The 26,644-nt window shown below is 45.0% G+C and overlaps 1 protein-coding gene across 1 annotated transcript; it reads left to right on the forward strand.

Annotated features, from left to right (window-relative positions):
- Positions 1-687: 687 nt before the first annotated feature.
- LOC128817380 (3 beta-hydroxysteroid dehydrogenase type 7-like) lies at positions 688-16,114 on the forward strand. The gene is given in 6 exon segments (XM_053995846.1): positions 688-881; positions 9,442-9,550; positions 13,615-13,714; positions 14,617-14,779; positions 15,658-15,731; positions 15,734-16,114. Coding segments are annotated over 6 exon segments (948 nt in total). The 5' UTR covers positions 688-733; the 3' UTR covers positions 16,088-16,114.
- Positions 16,115-26,644: the final 10,530 nt, after the last annotated feature.

Genomic DNA, 26,644 nt, shown 5'->3' on the forward strand with positions numbered 1-26,644 from the left:
GGTGTGGCAGCCAAGATGAAACTTGTATCAGTGATGAGAATTAATTGTTGGAACACCTTGCCAAAGGATGTGGTAGAGTTTGCACTGCAATATGGTTTTCAAATTATGAGAGGTCTTTCTCCTCCTAAATATATATATATATATATAAATCAGAGAGGGGTGCATGATGTATTCAACTCAAGGCACATCCATCCAGGAGAGCCTTGCCAGATGCTCAGACTGGTGGAATTGGTGACCACCAAACCCCAGCTGCCCATTCCTGACACAGCTCAGCACTGGAAGGATTTGCTGCTGTAAAGCCTCTCTACAAACCACCAGGGCATGGGAGCAGGGTCCTTGCAGCCTCCCACTGGCAGCAGCTGCCCTGAGCTCCAACAGCTGATAAACCTGCCTGTGGCAAGGGACAGTCCAGGGTGCAAAACTTCTGGCATCCAGACTTTGGCTTGAGACTGGACACACACCAAGGCAAGCCAGAGGTGCCCCACTGGCCATGGGCTACCATGGGAACAGGGAAAGGCTGAGTCAGAGAGCCCAGAAGGGGCCTGTGGCAGCACTGTGGGACTGTGCCAAGGAAAACCTGATTTATGTGTAACCAGCTGCAGTTAATGTTCATCCAGCAGCATTCTGTGACAGCTAAACTTTAGACTGAGCTCAGAAAACACCGGCTGAGTGCACGATAAGATCCTGGCAACCTCCTTCTCTCTGCTCCTCAACCACAAAAACATCTTCAGCAATGGATGGAGCCCGGGTCTACCTGGTGACAGGAGGATGTGGGTTTGTGGGGGAGAGGATCGTAGAGCTCCTCTCTCAACAAGACTACATCAAAGAAGTCAGAGGTTTTGATTCAGCTGCAAGAGAAGAAGTAGAAAAACTCAGCACAGGTAAGAAAAGGCCATCAACATCTGTTTATTGCCCATAACCCTCCTTTTCCTGGCAGCTGGGTTAGCACTGGAGATGCCACAGTTACAGGCATGGGGCAGGAACCTGGATAAACAGACTGGGTGAGGAACAACTTCCAGCTCACAAGTTTTACAGCACAGCACTAAATGAAAGAAAAAAGGCCCCTAGGGATGGATCACCCAAGAGAAGTCTCCCAGTGAGGCTCTGAGGCCCCAGGCAGGGATCAGTTGTGAGGAGCCACATGCACACAGAGGCTGTGACATGGGAACTTGGCTGCCCAGCTGCTTCTGCTCAGCCAGTCTGACACAAGGGGCTAAACCAACATCCTCCAGCTGCTCAAACCAACCACTGCTTCTGAGGGAAATAACTAAAAATCCTGACAGCAACAGAATCAGTCTCAGCACCTACTGCAGGCATTGTGAAATAAATGATGGAAATAATTGAGAGAAACCTATAGCAGTGTTAAAAAAGGAGGAGGTAAGTCTCAGTAGACACCCAGATATACTGAATTAATTAATTTGATCATATCCTGAGTGCTGCCCTCATGTAGGGTTGAGTACAGTGAGATTTTCTGGGGAAAAACAACCTGTATTACTGGGTTCAGGAATGCCCATGCAAAACAAGCCAAGGCAGCTCAGGGTGCTCTGCTCAGCTAATGCTGGGCTGGGTTCCCTCTCTCTGACTGCCCAAACCTTCAGCCTGCTTTGAGAGCAGCAAAAAATGCTGAGGGAGATCCTGTGGGGAGATATGGACAGAAAGGGGATGCACCCACAGCAAGTCAAGACTCCCAGGGAAAATATCACTGTCAGAAACCTCCCTGGCAGCTGAACTCAGCAGACTGGTTTCCCCAGCTTTCAGGGAGCCAATTACCTTAAAACCACCCATAATTGAAGAAAAAGCTGTTTAAACATTAGGGAGGTGCCAAAATCCAAGCTCCAGGAGGGGTCTGTGGCCTGACACCCCAGCAAACCACAGGCAATGAGGCAGGAGCAGCCTGAGGGGCCATCCCAACCCCATCCCTCTGCCCCAGGCAGACTCAGCTCCACCACAGATGTTTGCTCTGTCCCCAGGCCACCCCAAGCAGCCCATTTATCTCTGCCCCACCAGGCAATGGGTACAGTCTGGGTCCTTGATTTCCCATCTAAACTTACAGGTAGAAGAGGTATTACAGGATTACTGTATTTTTTTTTTTTTTAACAACAATCTCCACCATCTGCAAACCACATCCTTCCACTCCATACTGGTTTCTGCTTTAGGCTAAAGCAGCTCTCACACACTCCTGCCTCCTCCTCTGCTCCATCCAGCGCTGCCATTGCTCCTGTCTGCAAGGGGGGCATTGAATTTTGGGCTGTGGCCTTCCCTTTGCTGCAAAAAGCTGAAAGATTTGTCTCTTCCATCCTGCAATTTATCCTCCTGTTTTCCCTGTCACTACAATTGTGCCTTTTTCAGTTGACAACAAGCAACAGCTCCTGAGCTGCCCTGGCCCAATTTAATTCATTCATGAAGATCAGCTGCCTCTTCCCTGCTAAACCCAAAAACTTCTCTTTGTTCCTATTAAATTTCACTTTTTTTTTTTTTTTCTCCAGACTCTGTTAATTCCATTCAGCTCATACTCAAATCCTCCAGCATGGTCCCTCCCAGTCTGATGTTATCTGCTGGTTTAATGAACAAATCTGCCAGATTCTTGATGAAAACAATCAAAAAGACTCAAATACAGCAATAAGCCCTGGAGAGCCCCAGGGCAGCCACCTACCACAGCTGGCAATTCCCTGGGAACTATAATTCCTCCAGCTTTATGCTCTCCTTAATGGGGCTTATTTAGCCCGTGTTTTACTGACTCTTTGTGAGAATGACGCTGAGTTTCCAAAGCCCTTCAAAAATCAAGATAGATGACATCAACCTGCTCCACAATATCCCTTCAGCCTGCTACCTTGTCATAAGAACAAAGGAGGTTTATCTGGCTTGATTTGTTCTTGACAAATCCATGTCAGCTGCTTCCATTCTCCCCATTATCCCACAGGTGCTCACACACACGTGTTTGACTGTGTGCTCCTGAATTTCCTGGGGTTGAACCCAAAATGTTCTGTAATTTCCTGCCTCTCCTTTACCTCCCTTCCAAGCACAAGTGTTTCTTTTGCTCGGCTGAACTCTCCCAGTGCCTTCAGAAGTTCTCCAAAGTAGCTGATAACACAGTAAAGCTGCAGTTACACCCCTCACCTCTTCAGGAGCCTTGGGAAGAGCTCATCAGGCCTGGTCAATTTGAAAATTCCTCATGGTTGCTTTACACCAGCTGCCTTAGCACAGGTGGTGTGAAAAAGGCTATTTAACACTTCAGCCTGATGGGTTCTAGGCTTTCCCAAACAACAGAGTAGCAGAAAAATTCCCCCCACGAGCCTGCTGACACCCTGCTCTGCCTCTCGGCAGGAGCATCCTCCTCTGCACTCTGGTCCTCCAGGCAAGGTTTTACCTCTGCTTCATGGACAGCTCCTTTCTTTTCACCCTCTATTCTCACTGAATCGACTCTGTGCTTTACTACTAAATTAATATTCATGCTCAGTGTGAATTAATTTAACATTAAAGCTCCTCAGAGCGAGTCCACTGATTGTTGGCTGTGCTAATGAAGAAAGCAGCCGGACCCTTTGGTAAAATTTCTGTCTCCTCCTCCGTCCCAGGCTGCTCAGAGAACACTCAGCCACTTGATCTGCTGGCCTGGATTCCACCCCTCCTTTTGGGCCATGAGGAATAATCCTCTGCCCGCCTTGCCCTGGTGGATCCTCTCTGAGGGTTTCCACACCATAAGAGCCCCACAGCTGGAGCCACAGACCCTTCCCTGAGCTACTCATTTGTGGGATCCTCCAGGAGTTCCATCCCTGAGCCCAGCGTGTGTGGGGCTCTCTGTCCAGGGCAGAGGAGACATCTCCTTCCCAAAGCAACCCCGTGAGTGGCTGCTTGCAAATCCCTGAGGAGTGCAGGCTGCTCATCCCAGCTTCTCCCTGTCCCATTCCCAACTACAGGAAAGGAAAAAGGGAAAAATCCTACTGAAATGTTACAACACTGTCTCAAAGCAAGAAAATGAGTAGTAGATGTCAAGAGTAGCCATGTAAGGAACAGCTACGCTGAGGAAGGAGGAGAAGGAATAGGGGGGAAATTCTGAGTGGCTCTAAGGGAGGAATTTCCTATGAAGCTTTTTAAGGGAGGATTTACAGAGAGCACTGAACGTGGGGCAAGTCCCCTCCTCAGCAAACCAAACCTCTTGCAGATGTTGGTGACATTCCCAGAAAACCACACACGCAAGGATTTTCCAGTGTCACCGAGTGACTCTTTGGGGAGCATGGTATGGGATGGCTTAAGGAAAATTCTTTTCCTGCTTAATCTCCAGTATTTGCAATTTAAACAAAGCTCTGTGCGCTGTCTCTTGAAATCACCAGGTGTTGTTCCCACAAAATTTTGTGTCTGAAGGGAAGAGTGCAGCAGAGCTTCCCTGCTGCAGGGGCTGGGGCAGCTCCAGCCGGGGCTCTGCGGTGACAGCCACGGTGCCTCTGCCCCGCGTCTGATGCACAGCACGTGGTAAACTAAAACCAGATGCAAACCTGGCTGCTGGGAGGTCAAAAAAAACCAAGGGGATTTTGCCCTGGTGCGCTGGATTTAAATGGCACATTTGGAGTGCTTGGCCTTGCCCTGCACAGAGGACATTCCACGCTTTGCAGGAAGGTATACATAAAAATAAATAAATAAATAATCAATAAATTTGTACTTTGCAGAAAGTACAAATGCTGATTTGGTGTATACATTTTTTTTTTATTTATAATTTCTTAATTTGTAAATTAAAATTAATCAATTTATTTAATTAAGTTGATTGTTAAATTAATTATTAATGAATAATTAATTCCTTGGTAGTTAAGGATTAATTATTAATTTTATTTTATTGATTTGATTAAAATTTAATTAAAATTAACATTTTTTTATTTATAAATTTTTCATACTTTGCAGAAAGTACAAATGCTGATTTGATAGATAATTTGTTATTTATAAATTTTTGTTTGATTTATAAATTTTTCATTAATAAATTTATTTAACTAAAACTGTTATTTATTGATTTGATTATTAATTAATGAATTCTTAGTTATTTATTAATTAATAATTAATTAATTGTTGATTTACTTAATTGAAATTTAATTTAAATAAATAAATTATTTTTAAAACTTTATAATTTTTTGTACTTTGCAGAAAGTACAAATGCTGATTTATTTTTTATTTATAAATTTTTGTTTGATTTATAATTTTTAATTTATATATTAAAATAAATTTCCTTATCTAATTTTAAATTGATGTTAATTTAATAATTAATAAATCGTTATTTGTTAATATTTTATTTAATTATATTATTAAAATAATTTCTTTTAATTTATACATTTTTGTACTTTGCAGGAAGTACAAATGCTGATTTGATTTATTTTTTTATTTATAAATTTTTGCTTGATTTATAATTTTTATTTATATATTAAAATAAATGTCTTTGTGTAATTTAAAATTGTTAATTTAATAATTAATAAATAGTTGCTAATATTTTATTTAATTATATTATTAAAATAGCTTTTTTAATTTATACATTTTTGTACTTTGCAGGAAGTACAAATGCTGATTTATTTATTTATTTATAAATTTTTGTTTGATTTATAATTTTTTTATTTATATATTAAAATAAATTTCTTCGTGTAATTTAAAATTGTTAATTAATTTAATAATTAATGGTAGTTAATTATTTATTATTATATAATATTATATATTATAATATATAATATATATATTATATTTATATATATAATATATAATATAATATAATATAATATAATATAATATAATATAATATAATATATTATTATATATTATTATATTATATTATATTATAGTATATTATATTATAGTATATTATATTATTATATTATAGTATATTATATTATATTATATTATATTATATTATATTATATTATATTATATTATATTATATTATATTATATATAGTATATTATTTATTATTTATATTATTAAAATAAATAATTTTTTCATTTATAATCTTGGTACTTTGCAGGCGGTACAAATGCTGACTTGCACTCCTTTTGCATCTCTGTGATTTTTCGCAGCTCGCACTGGCGTGCCAGTGACGCGAGGAGAGCTCCGCGCCTCGGGGCTGCCGTGCGGGAGCGCCCGCGGCTGCGGGAGCCGAGAGCGGCCAGCGCGGGGCTGAGCCCAAGGCAGGCCCTGGTCGCAGCCCTGCCCTCCCACGCTCCCGGCAGCCACACAAGCGGCTCCAGCGGTCCACAGCCACATTTAGCGCTCGCTCTGCCTGAATCCCACACGCCCAGATTGGTTTCTCGAGGTGGGGAATGAAGGCACTTGAGACAGTTTCGTGTTCAGACTCAGGTGTTCATTATTCCTTATCTATGTCACAGTCTCAGTACCGTGAATTCAGCAGTTTTTTCATTAGCAAGGCACAAAATGGCTAACTGACTCTTGGTACAAGGTCTTTTAAAACTAAACTATCCAATTAAGAAAGGACACCTAGATTATTTTCCCTTTTAACCAATAACTGATCCCTCGAAGCCCGCAATGTGGACTTTTCTGTCCAACCACAAAACATCACCCAAACCCAGGAAGAAGGTAAAGAAGAACAACCTGCCCTAAAATCTCCATCTTGCTTCATATTTATTTCTATATTCTAAAACCCCAAACTCTAAGTTTTCCACCATGTGATATTACACACTTCTAACCAACTACTCACCCCTAATCCCAGTGCTATTAATCAATTTCAAAAGCCTGTTCCATGACCTCAGGTCAAATGCAGTGTTCTCTTGTGGGTCTGTGCCTTTAAGCACAGAAAGTTTAAAATTCTCAGCATCCAGGATTCCAACACACCCAGGGATGGGAAAGGTGCCCAGAACCTTTCCAGCAGGGAGGTTTCTCCCTTTGCCCCTCTGTCTTTGCTCAGGGCTGCTCCTCTCCACTGCTCATCACATCTGGGCTCAGTTTTGGCACAGCTCTTCTGGGCTTCCCCTGGTGGCACTGAGGTGCTTCAGGACACACCTGCAGTGGTCTGAAACGGTTTTGTGTGTGACAAGGCCAACAATTACAATTAAACCCTGTTTTGGATAGCTCATAGCTTTCCCAGGGATTTTGCCCTGTCTGTACCAGCACAAGGCTGTATGCCTTGAGCTGCACCCACCAGAAGGGAGTGATGCTGTTTTAATTAGCAGAGTGATGCTGTTTAATTAGTCAGAGTTCCCAGCTATCGTGTATCAACAGGCCACGTGTAACTGAGAGCTCCACAACCCTGTCCTCCTACCACCAACAGCCAATTTCATGTTTGGTGCAAGATCTGCTTAGAGAAAATTTGCTCATAAATCTAGGAAATAAGCACAGGCTATAAAAATAATGAAATCCCTATTACAGCAGCAATTCCAGTGGTACCTCAGGCTGTTAGCTGCTAAAATAGTCGTTAACCAAAAGGAAGGAATTTTATTTTTTTTATATATATACATCTCCAACTCGATTACTGCTTAGGGCTTCGACCATTTGCTGATACATTCAAGGGTAACATTTAAATTCCAGCCTTCTTTTCATTGCTGTAGTTGCTTTCAAAACTCAATGCTTTTAAGAGCCTGTGTTGTGCTCTCTGTGTTCTCAGAATATTCAGAGCCCGAGGGCTCCTGCTGCTTTTTAGTGGCTTTGTGAGCTCTTCCCCCTCACTGTTGCTGTGAGCTCAGTGCTTCAGCTCAGGGAGGATTTATAGAGAGCACTGAACACGGGGCAAGTCCCCTCCTCAGCAAACCAAACCTCTTGCAGATGTTGGTGACATTCCCAGAAAGCTACACACGCAAGGATTTTCCAGTGTCACCGAGTGACTCTTTGAGGAGCATGGTCTGGGATGGCTTAACAGGAGCCTGTCCTGTGTTTCTGCCTCCCCTTGGATGGCTCCACATGAAACTCCCCAAAATGGGGCTGCTGCATCTTCAAAATTCTGAATTCAGAGATTAGCCTGAAGTTCTCTATTAAAATCATGGCAGATAAAAGAATAAAAATGGTATTTGATACCTGCTGTGGACTTCATGGAAAAAGGTAGGGTCAGGAGAGGTCAAGTATATAATCCTCCAGCTAACTCCTCTGTGCAACTCAGGCCACAGAAATTCATCCAATTACTGCTCTAAGCCCAACAATTTGTGGCTAAATTGGACCATTCCTTTTCAACAGACAGGGTGCAAGTTAATGGGCTATCTATCATGGCTTTCAGCAAGCCATAACAATGCTGAGGAGTGGTGGTGTGGCTATGGTTAATTATCAATTCTGGCCAAAATTTACAACTTCTGCGTTGATTCCCTCCTCTGTTTCAACCACTGGCTGCTGAATCCTGTTATAGCCTTGTTGACTGAATTGAAGAGTTCTCTTCTACAAGAATTATTTTTTCCATCTAGTCACTTAAAGACTTTTAAATCTGCTTTTTGTTAAGCTGAATGGATTTTAACTCAGCTGTTTCCAGTGATGTTTCTCACCAGGGGTTCTCAGTTAACTTTACATATTGTGATAGGCTCATAGAGAAACACATTGATTTCTTTTCTACTGGGATTTCAGATGGATTTGTGTGCTTGGAAATTATCCTAAACTCAGGATTTCCTTGGTAATTTCCGATTATGCCCTTAATAGCAAAGAGAAGAGAAATCACAAGCCCTCCCACACAAGATTTGCAGACAGGCTCAGGGCAGAGCCTGCTTAGCCAGGCACAAAGAGTGTGGAGGTTTCTGGAAGCCAACCCTACGAGCTGCTTCCTTTCAGATCTGCCTTATCAGGTCTGAAGGCCCTCAGTCCTTGTCATTGAGGTTCTCACAGGATCAACTTGGATCAAAATCCCAATGAAGGCAAAAACCACTCCTGCAAAAGTCATAAATTGTTTGAACCCACCAAAAAATTCCAAAATAACCACACTAAACCACACACACTGACCAACAAGTTCAGCCAGAACAACCTTCCTTAAAGCAAACCATGTTTTGGATTTGTCTGGATTTCATGTGTAAGCTGCCCTCATTATTTTAAAGCTCTGCAGCTATCAGGAGTCTGATGGAGTGATTTCACCCTGTAGCACCCTGCAGAGCCTCTATAGAGCAACACATGCAACTAAAGCACTGATCCTTTGCCAGAAGGCTGCAGTTCACCAACAATCTGCCCGCAAATGAAAAAAGATGGAGTTTTGCTCTGCCAAGCCCTCAGCTTCCCTTTGTTAGCAGCTCTAAAGTCCAAGTTAAGTCAGTTGCCAATGGCCATGGAGGTTCAGCCACATCCGAGCTATGGATGTGACTGCTACTCATGTTATAAACCATCCCCTGCTGAGGAAATGCAGCCCTGACCTGGGGTTTTATATCTTTTCAGCCATGAAAAAAAAAAAAAAAAAAGGGTTAGTTCCAAGTCAGAAAAAGCCTGGAAATATGTTTTGATTTGCACAACAGGAATCAAGGCAAGGTGGTTGATGTTTGTCCTTCCCATCCTGCCCCACAGGTACTGAAAATGTGGTCAGGGCCTGCTGTGTCCTGAACATCCCATACCTGCTCTACACCAGCTCCATCGCTGCTGTGGGACCCAGCACCTCCTGTGAGCCCCTGCTCAGGTGAGGCTCAGCAAATCTTCTCCATTGCTCTGTTTGTCCAGTCAAACAGCAATGCAACTGCAGCCAGATGGAGATTTGAGCTGTGGCTACCAAGGAGAAGATTTGTGTTCTCCTTCCAGCCTGTTCCTCTTCTCTTTCTTGAAAACCCTTCCTTGCTGCTCTGCCCGTTTAAGAACCATGGCTCTTCCCAACCTGAGCCTAGCCAGTGATACCCCAAGGTGAGAGCTGTGTGGCCCAGCTGCACTGCCAGGCTGTCCCTGCATCTGCAGCCCTGCTCCTCTGAGCCCTAAGATCATTCTCAGATAAGGTTTCACATGCTCACAGTTTGGGATATGGCCACATTACATCCTGCTGTTGGGTCAGAGTTTTTGCTCTTCCTCACAATGAGTCAACCCAAAGGGCAGGTGGTGCCCCACTGCTACCACCACACTGCCCCTGCTCCTCCCAGCCCCACAGGGAACTGCTGGCAATCCTGTGCCCATCTTCTGTTATCAAATGTGGGCAAATCTCATGTAGCATTTTCCCAGAAAAAAGTAATTACCCGTGAAGTCTTAGGGGACAGATGCACTGCTGTGAACCTGCCCTGCAGGATTCAGGTTCATCCTTCTCTTACCTGCTTCTGACCTGTAAATTGTACCCTTCTGTCCCTCAAAATCCTTCTTCCTGGCTACATGCTCATGGGGGCTTTCTCCTGGGCTTCAGGGCATTATGCTCAAGCCTTCTCCTCTGTTTGTGGCTCCCACAAGATTGACCCACAGACCCAGAAGCAGCAGCAGAGCTTTAGAAAACCCTCTGTGGCAAAGGTGGAATTTGGATCAATACAAAGACAGTGGTCAAAATAACAATTCTGAGGGTTTTTTTGCTTTGATTTCCAGAAATGACTTTGACAATCACCTCACACCCCTGCTAAGGGCTCACCATCAGGATTTGTGAATACTTTTGTATTCCTGAGCCAACAGCACCTGCACCTTAAGAGCAGGGCTGATATTTCTGAAGAAATATCTTCAAAAATTTCAGGGGCTGAAGTTTTAGGTTAAATTTCAGGTCAATGTGATGTGTACTATTGGAAGTCTCCTTGCTGATTTCAAGCCTGGTTGTAGCCACACAAACTGCTCAGCCCCTGGAAACTTGTGTGCCAGGGGAGCTGGCTCCAAGTCAAGTGGTGTCTCCACAGGCAGCCAGGCTGGACACAGCTGCCTTCAGCCACTTGGCTCTAGAAATTTGAGCCCAGCTAGAAAAGACATAACTTAAAATTACCTACAAGCCTAAATCTCATGCTCACAAGTAAGTCAAGGCATAAGCCCCTTGTTTTGAAAAGCATCTAAGCACTCAAATCTGTAGAATAAATGTCTGGCTTATGAAGAACTCCATGAGAGCAACTCAATCCACTTGGGACCACAAGCACTGGAGACTGTGTCACTGCAAAGCTATGGAATTTGGTCACTAGCAAATACAAATAATTCCTAAGAATTCATGTAGATACAGGCACGTCCTTGCCAGTATTTTAGTCCTGTGACTTAAGAGAGAGATGTGAACAGATCTCTTGAAAAATTCGGCCCCAGATCTTGCCTTGTCCTTTGGCTTGTAATGGTGGTACCAACAGGGGCAAGAAAACCCACCCAGGCTGGTGCTCATGGAGCTATGAACAGCCTTCCCCACCACAAATACAAACAAAACCACACCTGGAGTCTTTCACTTATTTTGCAGAATACACTCAGATTCTCCCATTATCCTGAGAGGAAGCCCTAGAGAGGGGTCTTTATTCTCCAATTATTTTGATTTTAAATGAAGGGAATTAGATAATGAGAAGTACCAGCCTCCCAGTGAAAACTTACCCCACCTGTCTCAACAGGGAGCCCAGAGATGACTGGGAGCAGCATGACATGGCTCTGCTTTGCAGACTGAAGGCACAGGTGATGCCTTTCTCCTTCCTCCTCTTCCCATCTCCCCATCCCCACCCCATCTGTTCTGCCCTCTCCCTCCCAGTCCAGGATCCTGCCTGCCTTTTCCTTTTCCTCTGTGCCCCTTCTCCATCACTGCTCATAGATTTTATTTACCTCCCTTTTACGTGCTGGGGAATTGGCAGAGACAAAGCAGGAGGAGTGTCTGGCCGGGGTGATGGGCGCTGGGATAATGCTCACACCTCAGCATCCGACAAGAATAGAAAATGCCTCTGTCAGTCTCAATCCCTGGGAGACAGGCACTGCTGAGATACCTTCTGACAATGCTGCTCCAGTCTGATTAGCGTTCACTTATCTGGGATCGTTTTGAAAAGCAAGAGCATTATGCTGAGCTCTTTGTTACTACCAAGCTTCAGAGGGGTGGGGGAAGGCACACACAGCAGAGCCCAGGAACAGCAGGCAGGTTTGTCCCTTTGTGAGGCTGCTGCTTTCTAAAAGCTTTGCAGGGGAAAAAAAAAAACAAAAACAACAAAACCAAAACCCAAAAAATTGATTAAAAAAAAGGAGAGAAAGCAATTAAAACTAGAACTTCTAGATAACCCCCCGCTAATTGTCTCGGGTCTCTCCTGGGCTTGCAACAAACCTTGCACAATCAATCTTTTGTCTTGCTTGTTTTTTGGTCTGTCTCTTCTTCGTGGCCTGTAAACATGGGGAGGGGAGGAGGGTTTTGTGATAGAAGCCCAGGGTGTGTGAGGAGTCTACATTTCTGATGCTCCTAATTTATTTCTGTTGCTGTAGTGCAAGGAGAGCCTGATCTCAGCTGGGATATCTGACACACAACATGCCAGACTGCTGAACAGGCAAGGGCCGGGCAACAGCATCAGCCACGTTTTACACAGGGAGATCTGAGCACAGAAAAGAGAAAACAACTTGCCAAGGTCAAAGAGGGAGCCTGAGTCAGAGCTGACTCTCCCAAGGCCCAGTGTTTGACAAAAACACCTCTGCTGCAGATTTGCTGGGTGAAGTCCTCACAGGCCACTGAACCCTGCCAGGAGATGTATCTGAGCCCAGGAGGGTGAGGATTCCTCTTTGCCCTGTGTGGGGCACCCCATGCCTGGCAGGTCCTGGTTTGCCAGGGTGGATTTCTCTTGAACAGCAAAATATAGAGTAAATTAATTTAAAAGTCAGAATAAAGTCTCCAGCAGCACATGGAGGGGGGGAGAGCTCATCTATTCTACTCAGAAGAGCACAGGAGCAAGTGGCTCCTTCCCAATGCTGCAAGCCAGGTTTCTTCACTCCAGAGCCCACTGGAGATGTTTAATCAAATCCCACAATGGCCTCAGGCTGATCTCAAACCACTGGGACGAGATGCTGACACCCTATGGGGAATAGAGCTGCTTTCTGCTTTCTCCTTGGAATTATTCCAGGCCCTGTGAGGCCAGTCCCATGTGAGATGCCACAGGCTTTCCCCTTGGCAGCTGTAAGGTGGCAGCCTGAGGAGCAGGTTGTGTTCCACAGTCACAGCCCAGTGTTCCCTGCTTGTCCTTGGCCATGGGTCCTCTGCTTCTCCTTCCCCTCAAGGGTAATTTGTGAGGGGAGATGAAGGAGCAATCCCAGCACAACCCTGCTGATTGCAAGGCTTCCAGGAGATCTCCAACAGCTCCACCACATCCCCAGAAAATGTCTCCCAACTTTAATCAACTCTGTGAGAAAATTAAGTAGCAGTTTCTCCTTTTAGTTTATGGCTCATGAGAGGCTTTTCTCTGCCCCTGATGAAAAAATGAAGTAGAATTATTCTCATTTTCCTGCCCTCCATCTTCTGGTGCTCTTTTTACCTTGCTGTGAGTTGCTTAAAAATGTCACTCTGCTGCCTTCTAATTTGCCTGATGGAATGTTATTTCAATCATGCTATTAGACAAAACTAAATCCAGCTCTGAGAAACCACTGCCCCATGCAAACCTGCCTGTGAACACCCTGAAGCACCTGGTGTTCCCTGGGGCTTTATTGCTTCCAAAGTTCAGCGAGGAGCTGGGATTCCCATAGCTGCCAGGCAGCAGAAAGCCCTGGGAGCAGGCAATGCAGAGCAAACCAGGCTGGCACAGATGTCCCCCAGCCCTGTGCTCTGCCCCACGGTCACTCCCTGTCTCCCACAGTCTGTTCCAGAGGAAATGAGGACACTCAGTACGGTGGGGAAGTGGAGCTGCCCTACGGGAAGACAAAAGCCATGGCAGAAAAAATTGTGCTTGAAGCCAACGGAACAAAGGTACAAAATCCAGTGGTAGCACCCCTGGAATTACAGCACGGGGCAGGGAAAAGAGGGAGATGGTTGGAAAGACCCCACAGCTCCTGTCTAAGTGTGTATCCAACCTCTGCCTGGATTTGGTGCATAAACCACATTGTCCTAAGCCTCCCAAAGCCTGATATTCCCACATTAGCAGGAAGCTGCCAGACTCTCCCAGGATCACAGGGTGCTTCCCTTCAAGCCTGTGCTTCAGCTCCAGCAGGAGTGTGACTTTGGAAAGGGCTGTGCTAAATTAGGGCTGAAGGAACCAGCTTCACCTGGTTCATACTGAAAAAAAAGTGTAATTTCCAGGCTTTCCAGAGTGACTTAAGAATTAAAAATATTGGTGTACCCAGAGCCAGCTCCCTACCCAAGGTAGCTGTTCAGTGTTTTAGGCTGGCAGTGCAGTCAGCAGACATATGAGTTCTTCTGGACAATGAAGGAGAATGTGAAAATGAGACTTGTGCTCTAAGCCATTGCCTGGAGCATCTCTCCCCCAAGTCCCAGTTCGAGGCCAGCCTCGAACCCTTGGGCTGGCTTGCTGTGGTACCCAGTTTTGGTTGCTGCAAATCCTCTTTTATACACCCAAGTGCAGAAGAGTTCATGCCACCAGCACTCTCCAGCCAGCACATCTCAAGGAGCACCACGTGGGTGCAGGTGTGCTGTGAAAAAAAGAAATAAAATCAAACTGGGCAGCTCCTTGTGCTTTTAGGGACCCAAAACAGGTACCAAGCATGCAGAGCACCTCTGCAAATGTTGACTCCTCTAGACCAGTATTCCCAGGGTTTGGGTTTATCTGGGAAACCCAGAGTCGCTGTGGAGGATTCCATCTCTGGATCCATCTAAACTGGATTCATCCACTGACGTCCTGCCTGATTTTACAGCCGAGCAATGGTGGCACACTCAGAACCTGCGTCCTCCGTGCCAACACCGTGTATGGGGAGAAGGCAGCGTTCCTGCAGGAGCTGTATGTGCTTGCCAGAGCCAGGAATGGTGTTCTCAACTACCTGGAGCCTGAAGACACCGAGCGGAATCACACCTACGTGGGTGAGTGAAGGGCTGAGCTCCGTGCATGGGTGCTACCAGCTTTAATCACAGGGGATTTTACACATCAGCTTAGCCATAATCTCCCCAGACAGAGAGATGAGTATGGTGAATGAGCACAAATGGGTTTGGAACCACAAAACTTAGACTGGCTAAAGGATTTTAAAAGCAGTTTCTTATTACTACTATTTACCTAGGAAGGGTTTCTTTATTCCCTTTGAGAAGTGTTTCAGGGATATATGGGGGGCAGAGAGAAATTCTGGCTGTGTTTTTAAAATGTTTTTGCTAGGAAAAGACACTTCTTCATTAGAAAAAATAATTAAACTACCACCACTTGTCAAGTTCTTTACAAAAAAGGCACAAGAAATTACTCACAAAACCTATAGGAACAGTTTGTTTTGGTGCCTTTCAGGGGGTGTAATTCACCATTAGATCACACAGGCATTCCGTGATTTCTGTGCAGCACACTTAGATGTCTTTTTCCAAGTGCAGTGCAGATTTTGAAAATGCTGTAAGAGAAGAATCAGGCCCAGATAAATCAAGTGACTCCTTCAAAGGCTCACAGCAGAGGCAGGGATAAAACCCTGGAGCACTGCCTCCTATTCATCCTGCTCTCTCTACAAAACACTGCCCTTTTGCTTCACGTGAACCAGGATCACAAGGCACATTAATTGTCCAGCTCAAAGGGGAAACCAAAGGTTTAAAGGATCTTGGAGGCCTGGATTAACTACTCAGTCTCTCTGCAGCACAGCTGAGCACACATGAGTGCCTCCCTGCTTCCCAGCACTGAAGCTGGCAGATCCAATGCACTCAGTCTATGGTAAACAGGGAAACCGAGCTCCTCCTGAATGCCTGTTTCTCTCCCTCTCTTATTTCTCCAGGGAATGTGGCATGGATGCATGTCCTTGCAGCAAGGCACCTGCAGCTGAAGGCAGACCTGCTGGCAGGACAGGTTATCATTATTGCTTTGGTGACACCCCAAGCAGGAAGGGCTTCCTGGTCAGGCACCAGCTGCTGTCCAGTGCAGACCCCTCGGTGAGGCTGGGCTCTCACATCCCCTACTGGAAGATGTGGTTGATGATACAACTGCACAGGATCATCAGGGTCATCCTGTCCCCTTTCTGGAGGCCACAGCCTTTCCTCAACGTGCCCCTGCTGAACACCATTGTCACCACCTTCTCCTTCGAGACAGACAAGGCCTCCAGGCATTTTGGGTACAAACCCCTCTTCACGTGGCAGGAGAGCAGGCTCAGGACTGCACAGTGGCTGAAAGCAGCTGCAGGGAGCCTGGGACCCCCCCCAGCTGCATGAAAAGAAGAACTGAACAGCACTTTTGGGGTAAGGAGGTTGCTTATCACAGCAGCAGGTTTCATCTGAGCTTCACAACCTGCACAGACCTTTGGTAGGAGCTTTGCAAATACAGAAATCCTAGTACAGAAGCAGAGAAGGAGAAAAACTCACAGGCTGCAAGCTGTGATACCCTTACCATGCCAAAATCTCAGGTATTTTGTGTCCCATGGGCATTTGAAACCTTCCCTGCACACACACAGGGCTTGCTGGCCTCCCTCATTGCCATGGTGCCACCACTGCACAGGTGACTTGTGGCAACAAGAGAGAACAAGCTCAGCTGGGAGATGGTGCCCACAAAACGCCTCTGTGGTAAAATCACCGAACCAGTTTTGTTCCACAGCCTGGGAGCTGTGGTCTTGGACATTTGGTGGGGTGGCTGTACCTGGCACAGACACTGAAGGGCTCTTCAGTGATGGTTTTGGGGAGGACAAGTAAAATCCAGCAGGTTCTTGCTCTGATTTAGGGTTTAATAAAAAGAAAAAAAAAAATCCCTTTTCCAAAACTTGCCTTTTACAAGATGCTTCGTGTTATTCTTTACACGTGGAATACTGAATATCTATTTTGAAATATTATCCCTCTAAAAGGAAAACCTCTGATCTTTTGTCCTAACAAGGCATAGGCTGATTTAGCTTTAATTGTATGGATGGAGAACTGATGTCTACAAGCTTAAAGGTGGGATTCATGTAGTTTGTAACTCCAAATCTCTTACCACAGAGCTCTCCAGTGGCAAAGCAAAGCAGATTAAAGCCCATGTTCAGCTGCTGTGCTGGCAGAAAGCAACTTCAAGTGAAGGCCTTAGGGGCTGCATTTATGCTAAATAACGTTTGAACTCCAGGAGGAAGAGGTCATTTCAACTCCTTCCATGGCACTGGAGCTGCACAGCCCATCTGGGAGCAGCATTTCACAGATGATCCTTTCCTCACACAGATGGGGCAGGCACTTTCAGGAGATTCACAGCAAAACTGTGGTTTCTATCAGTTTATCAGCTTCTCTATTTTTAAGACTTGCAGAGAGGCTGGTAAATCTACATTATGCACAACGGAGATGTCAGTTTTCACTTGAGCTTGGAGGAATGGGATATTTTTACAATACTGGCTCAAATCGAAAATTAACTCTGTTAATATCACACTTCTGTGTTCTGTGAATCTGTACCCATCTCTTGAGTGTTCTTGGATTAGAAGTGTGCACATGCACAAATAGAAGCTTATTTTAATTACAAGTGCTCTGATACTCCTAGAAACAGCAAGTTTCAGCATGGCATCCTTGATAGAAATGATGAAAATTTGCTTCCTGTTAGTCCTGGTAATTACCCAGGAAGGAAAGTGGAGCAATACAGTGAGAGCTGCCAAGTTAAATTCACACTCACAAGAGAATTCTTTTTCAAAATGAGCTTACAGATCAGAAATCAGTTGTTTTGGTAGTTCATTACGAAGCTCATATAACAATAAGTTGGCCCAAACTGTTGCAATCTGCTCACAGAGAATTTGAAAAGGTGAAGTGTGTAAATTACCAGTTCCCTACTATTTTCCCCCTTCTACTTATGCTGGGAGGGGTTAAGAAAGGGGATAATAAGATTTCTGATTTTTCTATATTCATTACAAGTCTCTTGGCAGTTTTTTTGCCATTATCCAAATGGCAGCTGACAACTCTAAGAATGTGATAAACACACCCTCAATTCCTCATGCACATCCCAGAGCATCTCCACAGTGCATCAGTGTTGGCCTCAACAGGTTTTGGTGCCCCTGAAATTATGGATTTATCCTGCCAAAAAAGAGCCACTGGGTGGAGCTGCGAGGCTGGGAACAGGTCCCTCCTCGTGGAGCCTCACCAGGATTTAGCTGCATTCTGCAAGGACTGAAATCCCTGCCCAGGCAGCGAGGCTGGAGGCTCTGTCCTCAGTCTGTGGCACTGGGAATTCTGGCCTTCCCTCCCCTGGCTGGAAGTAGTCACAATTTTATCTGCATGTAGCCCTGGAATCAAAGACACCGAGGAAATTATTTTTTCCACTCAGAGCTCATTAGAAAAGAATAAAAGTTTGCTTTTTGTTTTTAAAAACAGAATGAATTTTGGCGCTCTGACCACTGAGGAGCCTTGCACAAGGACAACAGGCTGATGCCTTCAGTCCCAGCCCCTCAGTAATTCCTTTGTGGGATTTGGAGCTGCTGCAGATATCAGATGGGAGAGTTGTCAAGCCCCAGTACTACCCCAGAGATTAATGCCTTACAAGCTTGCCTGCTTTCATAAACCTTGCTGGGAACCTCATCATGCTTTTGTTCCTGTCCTGCTCATCATCACCTATGATTCTGATGCCTATCAGGGTGCAGATGACATGCAGGATAAGCAGAAGGGATTTTCAAAGGTGGTTAATGCTGGATTTTTCCAAAGTATCTGAATTAGCTGGCTGCTCAGCTTTTTAAATACCTACTCACCTCCCAAGCTTTGACAAAAGCAACCAGAGGATTCCCTTTCCCTGGTCATGGTGGAAATAGGGGGAAAAGTTAGACAGCAAAGCCTCTGTACTATTTTCCAAAAAGATGAGTAAGCTTCCTTTGGCTGCCCTGCCTTTTGGCTCCTCCAAGCTAATGCTGCTGCAGACTTCCTGTTAGAGCCTTGATTTTATCAGATTATAACTTGTTTTCCCCTGGCAATGGTTTAATTCTTTCTACTGCATTGGGTTGTCATTGGCTTTTCTTTTCAGGGTCTCAGCCTTATTATGTAACAGCAGCAGCAAAAAAAAGAGAAAAGAAAAAATATTTCAGATCTGTTTCTACTTCTGGAGAGGAGCCTTTGTGCACAATTACTCATCCAAGAGATTCAGCAGGTATAACTGCTTCCCCCAGGGGCTCCATTATATAATTGGATTTCAGCCATACAAATTAAATCCTATCTTACCCCTTAGTTAAGCCAGGCAGTAAGTATTTAATGCTAATATCCCTGACAACTATTGCAGGGAGAAGCAGAGCTGAAGCACAGAGGAGACAGATGCAGGCAATCTTTGCTGCAGGAGCAGGGAGGATGAGCAAGGACTGACACCTGCTTGTATTTTCAACATGGCTAAACTTCCCCAGGAAGGGCCATGGCTCAGCTGGAGCTGTTGTGTGAGCTGGAGCAGGGTTGTCCCTTGGTTTTCCATGCTCAGGAGTGTTCACCCCCAACACGCACACTTCAAAGAGCCACATGCCTAACCCTGTTTGAGTTTCTCTGGAAGTCTCTGTTCTTGTGCAACGTCTGAAGGAAGCAAATTTAGCAATATTAAAACTCAAGCCAAACACAAAACCAAGCAAAGAATCCCCAAATTAAAAAGAAAATCTCGACTGCGTTACTCATTCATCTGCATTTTCTGCCACATTCAGTCTTCTCCCGGCGTGTTCCTGTGAGACAAAGCCCTCTGGGCAGAGCCCATCTCTTTTGGTGTCTGGTACATCAGTCACAGAGTCAGGGCATGGTAATAAAGCAAAATAGATTCATGGTAGGAGTTAAACCAGTCGGTCTGGTCCTGTAATTGGAACATAATCTCATATTGACAGTGTTTAACTCAGGATTCACAGGGAGCAGATGGCACCAGGCCAGGCCCCATCGGCCGGCGAGGATTGGAAAGATATTTTCCAAGTCCAGCTTGTGATAGATGAGCAATGTGATGGGTGACTTTCACAATTAAAAGGCAAATATCATGTATATATGTAAAGAGAAGTTTTACAGATTTATAGTTATGTTTTACCCCCCTTGTGTTGTTATCAGGGGGTGCCTTGGGTTTGGGACATTTGGGAGGGTCACTCATTACTATGACAGCACCTGACCTCCAATCAAGATTTAATGAAGTGATCTCCAGCACTGGACAGAGAAGGAGGAGTCCATGGACAGAACTTTGGGAAGGACTAAAGGGCTAAAAGGTAAAACCTCCATTGTGTGGATGAACACATAGTGAGAAAAATCCTCTGCTCCTGGCACCGTAATATTTTCTCTATTCAGTTTTCTGTTGTATTTTTGATGGGTTTAATAAACCTTCTACATTTTTGAAAGTGAGTAGCATTTCTCACAAGCTCCCGGATCTCATCTGAGATGTCAGAAGCTTTGCTTCCCAGAAGGGCCTTGAGCCCCTCACTAATCCTGGTTCACAGAATTCACAGAATCCCAAAATCCCTGGGTTGGAAGAGATCTTAAAGATCATCGAGTCCAACCCAGCCCCAACACCTCAACTAAACCCTGGCACCCACCACATCCAGGCTTTGTTTAAACACACCCAGGGATGGTGACTCCACCACCTCCCCGGGCAGACCATTCCAGAACTTTATCACTTTATCACCCTTTCTGTAAAAACCTTTTTCCTAATATCCAACCCACATTTCCCTTGACGCAGCCTGGGACTGGTTAAAGCCCCACGGGCTGCTCTGCCCAGAGCCCACAGCCTGGCTGGCAGAACTGCCTTGGGAGCACTGGGACAGAGTGGGAACAGCGTCCAAAGGGCACAAAGCTCCCACATCTGCTGCCCAAAGAGCCCCAGAGCTCCCCATGCTCCTGGGGCCAGCAGGGACCTGCCTGTGACACGGGGACAGCCACCAGTGTCACCTTCCTGCTCCTTGTTTCACCCCTAGAAGCTCCAGTGGCACAATTAATTCAAAAGAACACACTGGCAACAGTGACTAATTCCTTTCTCCGAGCCCAAAATGCTGAGCTAAAGCAGCTGAGAGGAGAGGAAGCACATTTATTCCAGGACTCATCCTATGGTAGAGTCTAAGTGCAGACACAGACTCAGCTTGCCAAGGGTGTGGGACAAGAATACCAAGGTTCTTATAGCTGCTACAGGAAGTTTAAATTGATTTTTCTCCATTTCAGCAATTATTTCCCATTAATCAACTTACTGTACAACGCTGCACAATAATTCACAAGTTTTATGTATTATATGAATAAAATTGCACATATATTTTTATGTGATTTTCATTTAATTGAATTCCAAGGAGATTTATCTGCTGGGTTATTAATAAATCTTAATATGGCCTATAACACTCAATTGATATTTAATTAACCTGCAATAACTGCCTTGTAAAATGTAAATTAAATGCTTTATTTTTTTCCAGGCATATAACGTTAAATCAAATCCTTCATTCTACCAGCAAAGCAAAAAAAAAAAAAAAAAAAAAAAAAAATTGGGGAAAAAACAACATTTCCGGCAACCAAACCTTACACCTGAAAATATTTGATGTTTAAAGAGCTTCAAACTGGAAATTAGATCCATGCTTTGAAATCAGTTTTTACCTCTCAGGAGGTACTTTTCCACTCTTCCCACTTTTAAAGATCACAGAATTTGGATGGATTTAGATGAAACAAGAAAATCTCAGGAGGCTTGAAGAGAAGTGAGAGGCGCCCATTCCTAATAATAAGGTTGCAAATTCCCGTAGGTATTGTGGTATTTGGCATTTTTTCTGAAAGTCTTGGCACCTAGAGTCACATTTTTAAATGAGAATGTCAATTTTCATTTAAAAATTAAAAAAAAAAAAGGAAAGGAAAAGGAAAGATGTTAAAGCCCTTTGATAGGGGAAGTTTGCAAACCTGAATGTCAAAGGCATGAGAACTAAGAGAAAAAAATACATAAATTTTGATCCTTATCTTTAAAAGTATCAGAACTTTTTGAGACTGAGATGTTTGAAAACTGGGAGGTGGCAACAAATGTTCCAAACAGCCTTTACAAGAAAAGATGAGAACAACCCAAATTATATTTCAAGATCAAACTCTTCTCCTCCCCCTCCCCTAGCAATTTACATAGATCTACATTAAATACTGCAAACTGCAAAAACAACTGGTTCTGATTTCCAAACCAGGAGAGCTGGCTGCCTTTGCAAGGTGATTTGAAAACTTCAGGAGAATATGACTGTCCAAAATTGATAAGTCTATAAAGTTTACTACCACAGCATCTAAATGTAGTGTATCTTTCTTTTTTAATGCATGGAGGGGCCAGTCTGTCTCTCAATATTTTATTAAACAGGGTATTCCCACCAAAGGACAGTAACCCTCACTGTCTGTAATCTGTCTGCATTAGATCACTTTAAGAGGTATTAAATGGAAATAAAAAGTTAAATGTACCACGGATTTTAAGGGTGTCACAGCATGGAAGAATGAAAATGAAGAGAATGGATTGTGACTTGCAGTGAATGAACAGAAATAAATCCAGAGCTGCTGGAATAGGAAGCCTGTCCCCACTCAGTGTTCATCCTCTCCAGTCACTCATCCTCCTCCTCCTCCTCCTGCACCACCCCAGCCCGGGGCAGGGATTCCGTGGGGAGCTCAGAGGTGCTCCCAGTCCCCGTGGCAGCAGGAGGGGATGTGACCCTGCAGTCCCCCAGGGCTGCCAGGACCTGCCCTGCTCCCAGGACACTGCTGACAGCCCCAGCTTGGCCACCCCACCACGGGAGCCAGCACATGAGGCAAAGTGGCCTCATGGCACGGGAACTGACTGGTTTAATCCCCAGCTCCACCATGGACTCGCTGGATTTTTTGTGCTGGTTTTTACATTTACAGCTGGTTTCTTCCTCTCTCCATCTCTCTGTGTTTTATGATTTTGGCAATTGATCAGTAATAGCCTTTTCTCCTTCTTTTACCTTTCGTCTTTCTAAAGGAGGAGAATGTATCCCACAAGTGTGGGATCTGCTGTCAGCTTGTGGAGCACAGCCCCTTCCCAGAGCACTTGTGTTTTACTCCACTGGACAGACATGGCCATGGGAGGGGATTTTCCCCCCTAGAGTGGGTTTCTAACTGAGCTGAATCCAGCACTCATTAAGGCCTGACCATGACTGACAGTTCACATTATCTTGGGCAGCACTTTTGATCAGGCAGAGTCCCCTGGGAGCTGCACCAGGAGCAGCCACAGGAGTCCCATCCACTCACAGGCTGCTCCTAACAATGCTGGGAATTAAATCACAGCGTGAGGAGCAAATGGAATTGCTCACAACATGTTTAGGACTTGAGACCTGAGAACCCCCTCACAGAGGTTTTACCACAAGGTTTTCACGAGCCCAGTGCAGGACTGCTGGGCCCCTGTGAACACCCTGCTTTTTGGGGATGTAGGAGCAGACTCTCCATCACCTGAATTGCTCTCTGCTCTGCCCTCTAGACAACAACCAACAGGCTGCCCCATAGTCACACCCATGCCCAGTCCTAGTCCTAAACCCCTTTTTGACTACACTACCCTTATCTTAAATCCCAGCTCCAACGTCTTTCCCTTTGAGAAGCGCGGCAGGCTAAGTATTCCTGACATTTCCACGATGCTCAATGTCACCTTTTGTACAGGACTCTCACAGCAGAGGGAATGCTCCTGGTAGCAAACCTGTTACACAGCTGGTGACCAAAAAGCACAGATTCCACAGTCCTGCTGCTGCTGCTCCCACTGGGAGCCAACCCAGTTACTTGCACAGAGATGGGGACTGACTATGGGGGGGATCCCTAAAAGGAGATAGCACTTGTGAGCTCTCTCACAAAATTCACATCTGGAAATGAGCAACTGGGCAAGAACCAGCCCCACGAGACACATCTAAACCAGCCCATCTTAGCACTGGGGACATGCCCTTAACTCGCACATCCAAATGATTCGTGGTTCCACACAAACCTCTCACACTCTGGATGGTGCTGCTGCATCCTGTCCCCAAATCCACACCCACACCCTGCCCTGGGACAAGAACGGGGCTTTGATACCAAAGAGAACGAGGTGCCTGATTTGTGTTCCATTTCAAAGGGATTCAGAAGCTCTGCTCCCTCTCAGAAACCTGCCCAGCCTCCCTCAGAGGCTGTGCACAGGCTTGACATGACACCAGATAATGTTTGTGGGCTCTGGCATAACTGGGGATTACTGCTCTGAAAAGGAGGACTTGCTGAAGTGGCTGTGGTTTAAGGAAGGATTTGAAAGGGGAGAGAAGTACAGAAGGAAACTGTTCTAGACACTAAGTCACATAAGAGAAGGCTTAAAAACTGAGAGCAGGAGGAAATGAAGGGATCTGAAAAGGAAGGGATTTGGGATGAGTGGAGGAGGAGGAGAAATGTCAGCTAGCAGTGAGATTACATGGGGCAACATGTGAGCTCCTTCAGCCCTTCTTCTTGGGGTGACTAAAGTGATGGGACAGGGGAGATGCACCAGTGAGCTCTGGGCTGGCTGCAGGAGGAAAATGGGCAACCCCACTCTCCTGGAGGGAATTGAGGGAATTTGGTGGAATGACAGCACAGCTTGCTCAGATCCCAGAGCAACTGATGATGGGAACCCCTTACAGGCAGCTCCAGCTGAAACAGGGAGCAAAGTACAGCCAGTGGGTTTCCAAGCACCACGACAGAGGTCAGGAGAGGTGTGGGGAGGAGCAGGAAGCTGAGAGTTGCTGGTGGAGGGTAATGGTGTAATGTTCACTCACCAGGCTGAATTAAACAGGGCTGGCTCTGTTCACAGATTTTCCTGCACTAGTTTGCACTGGTTATCACAGATAAGCCCCATTAATGCAACTCTCTTATGATGTTGGGAAACCTCAATAATGGAAATTAACTGCTCTGCATGGACAGATGAATGGAAGTTACACAACCGCTGCCCCATTTCCGAGAAGCACAGCAATGTTGAGTGGGTGCAGCCAAATTTAATAGCTGTTATCAAAACCAAGGAAAGGACTTCCATTCAGGAGGTAATCAGGAGAAAAGCAAGGACTTGGGAGTGTTGCACAACCACAGCAGCTCTGGACTCACACCAACAGCAGCAACTCCAGTGCTGGAACAATGCACCAGCTTCAGTGCTTTGACAGGCAGCCAAGGGCCTTACAAAACACCTCAAAAAGTTAATGCAAATCTATATTACCAGGCCTATTAATGGCCTGTCATTGCCTGTTTGCAGATCACTATTTTGTGCCAGTAAGCTCTAGATTTCCTTAATATCTCTAGATATCCTTAGCCGACATTCCTAGCGCTGGTGGAATTCCATAAGGTCCTAAAATCTGAAGGACCAACCTCTTCTCTACCCATTGAATCACCATTCCCCCATTTCTGGCCTCAATTTCCTCTTCCATTTAATGGGGACCACATCTTGTACCTTCACTGTAGCCATGGGACATTCGTGTCCAACTTTTCAGAGCTGAATAACTCAAACAGACGTTATTTTGAATTTCTTATTGTCTCAATTTAGGTTTTAAACTGATTCTTACAATCTTTCACACACATGACAAAGTGATCAAAAGCCATTTGCAGCTGGTTTTAAATCTGTACCAGACTTTACTGAAACCTGGTGTTTCTGCCCCATTTGCAGAGGACTTGGCAGGGAGGACAGGAGAAAAACTGCATTTCCCCTGTCTCTGCTCCCTTGTCTGTTAACATGAAACCTAAAATACTCCCCTCCATTTTGGATCAATGTCACATAACCTCATTTCCTCAGCTTAAGAAAAAGCCTTAGATTTTATATGTTGCACTAAAATATGTCAGCACTGCTCAGTTAATAAACAGTGCTAAATCAAAACCAGGCCCCAGTTCGTAGATCATGTGAGCAGTGTCAAACACGGGGAGTGATACCACAGCAGAGATGTAATGGACAGGCTCCTTAGCCTGGGTTTATGGCTGTGAAAGAGAAAAACCTGGTGTTCGGTCACTTCTCATTCACCAGAGGCTGTCACACAATCTCTCACAGCTTTTTGGGCTATGTTTATTTTTCCTGGGGTTCCCAAGGGCTCTACCTTCTGATCCCCCTGCAAAACCTCCTCTGTGACTACCCAGAGGACTAACCCCTGACTTACAGCCAGAACTTGAAGCTTTTACTGCACGTTAGAGCAGATCCTTACCTGATAAATCAGAATATTCCCCATCCATTTACACCCACAGAGGAAACAATTTTCACAATTCAGAGGAACAAGGGCTTTATTTTCTTCTCCATGTTGACTTTTCCTGTGTGGTGACTGTTGAAGCCAAGAAACTTCTCTCCCTCTCACTTGTCAGCAGGACACCCCAGCAGCTTTCAGAGCTGGGATTCAGCACCTATGGCCACCCTGGCCTGGCAGCAGCACTCCCTGCCACAGCCAGGCCACACTGCAGCTCCTATGGGTTCCTGGTGAAATTAAAGGAATGAATCCCATCAAACTGTCCTTGTTATTGCCACCTCTTAAGCAGCATCCTGAATTTGGGGGAAAACAATGAGGAACACGTCCTAGAGGCTGTCACACATGGCCATTCATTATTCCCATGTTTCTGAAGACCACCATGGGCAGACCCACAGAGATCCCATTTACTGCCCCTCACACCTGAAACACGACCAATTACTGTGTACCTTTAGAGATTAATAGTGAAAAAGCTCCTCTCACTCACTGCTGGAAAGAAAATGTTTTTGGAAAGCTGTTCCTGTCATTTGATATTGTCCAGTTTTTCCACTGAGAAAAGCCAAATGTGAAACCTACGGGCTGGTTCAGTTTTTCCCTTGGCAATACCCAGCTAAAGGCTGCTCAGTGTATCCATACACCTCCTCCTGCTGCTTCTGAAAACTGCCACGGATGAAGACAGGGGTGCCAGCCTGCAGCC

This window comes from Vidua macroura, chromosome 20 (genome assembly GCF_024509145.1).
Source record: "Vidua macroura isolate BioBank_ID:100142 chromosome 20, ASM2450914v1, whole genome shotgun sequence".
In the NCBI taxonomy this organism is placed as follows: domain Eukaryota; kingdom Metazoa; phylum Chordata; class Aves; order Passeriformes; family Viduidae; genus Vidua; species Vidua macroura.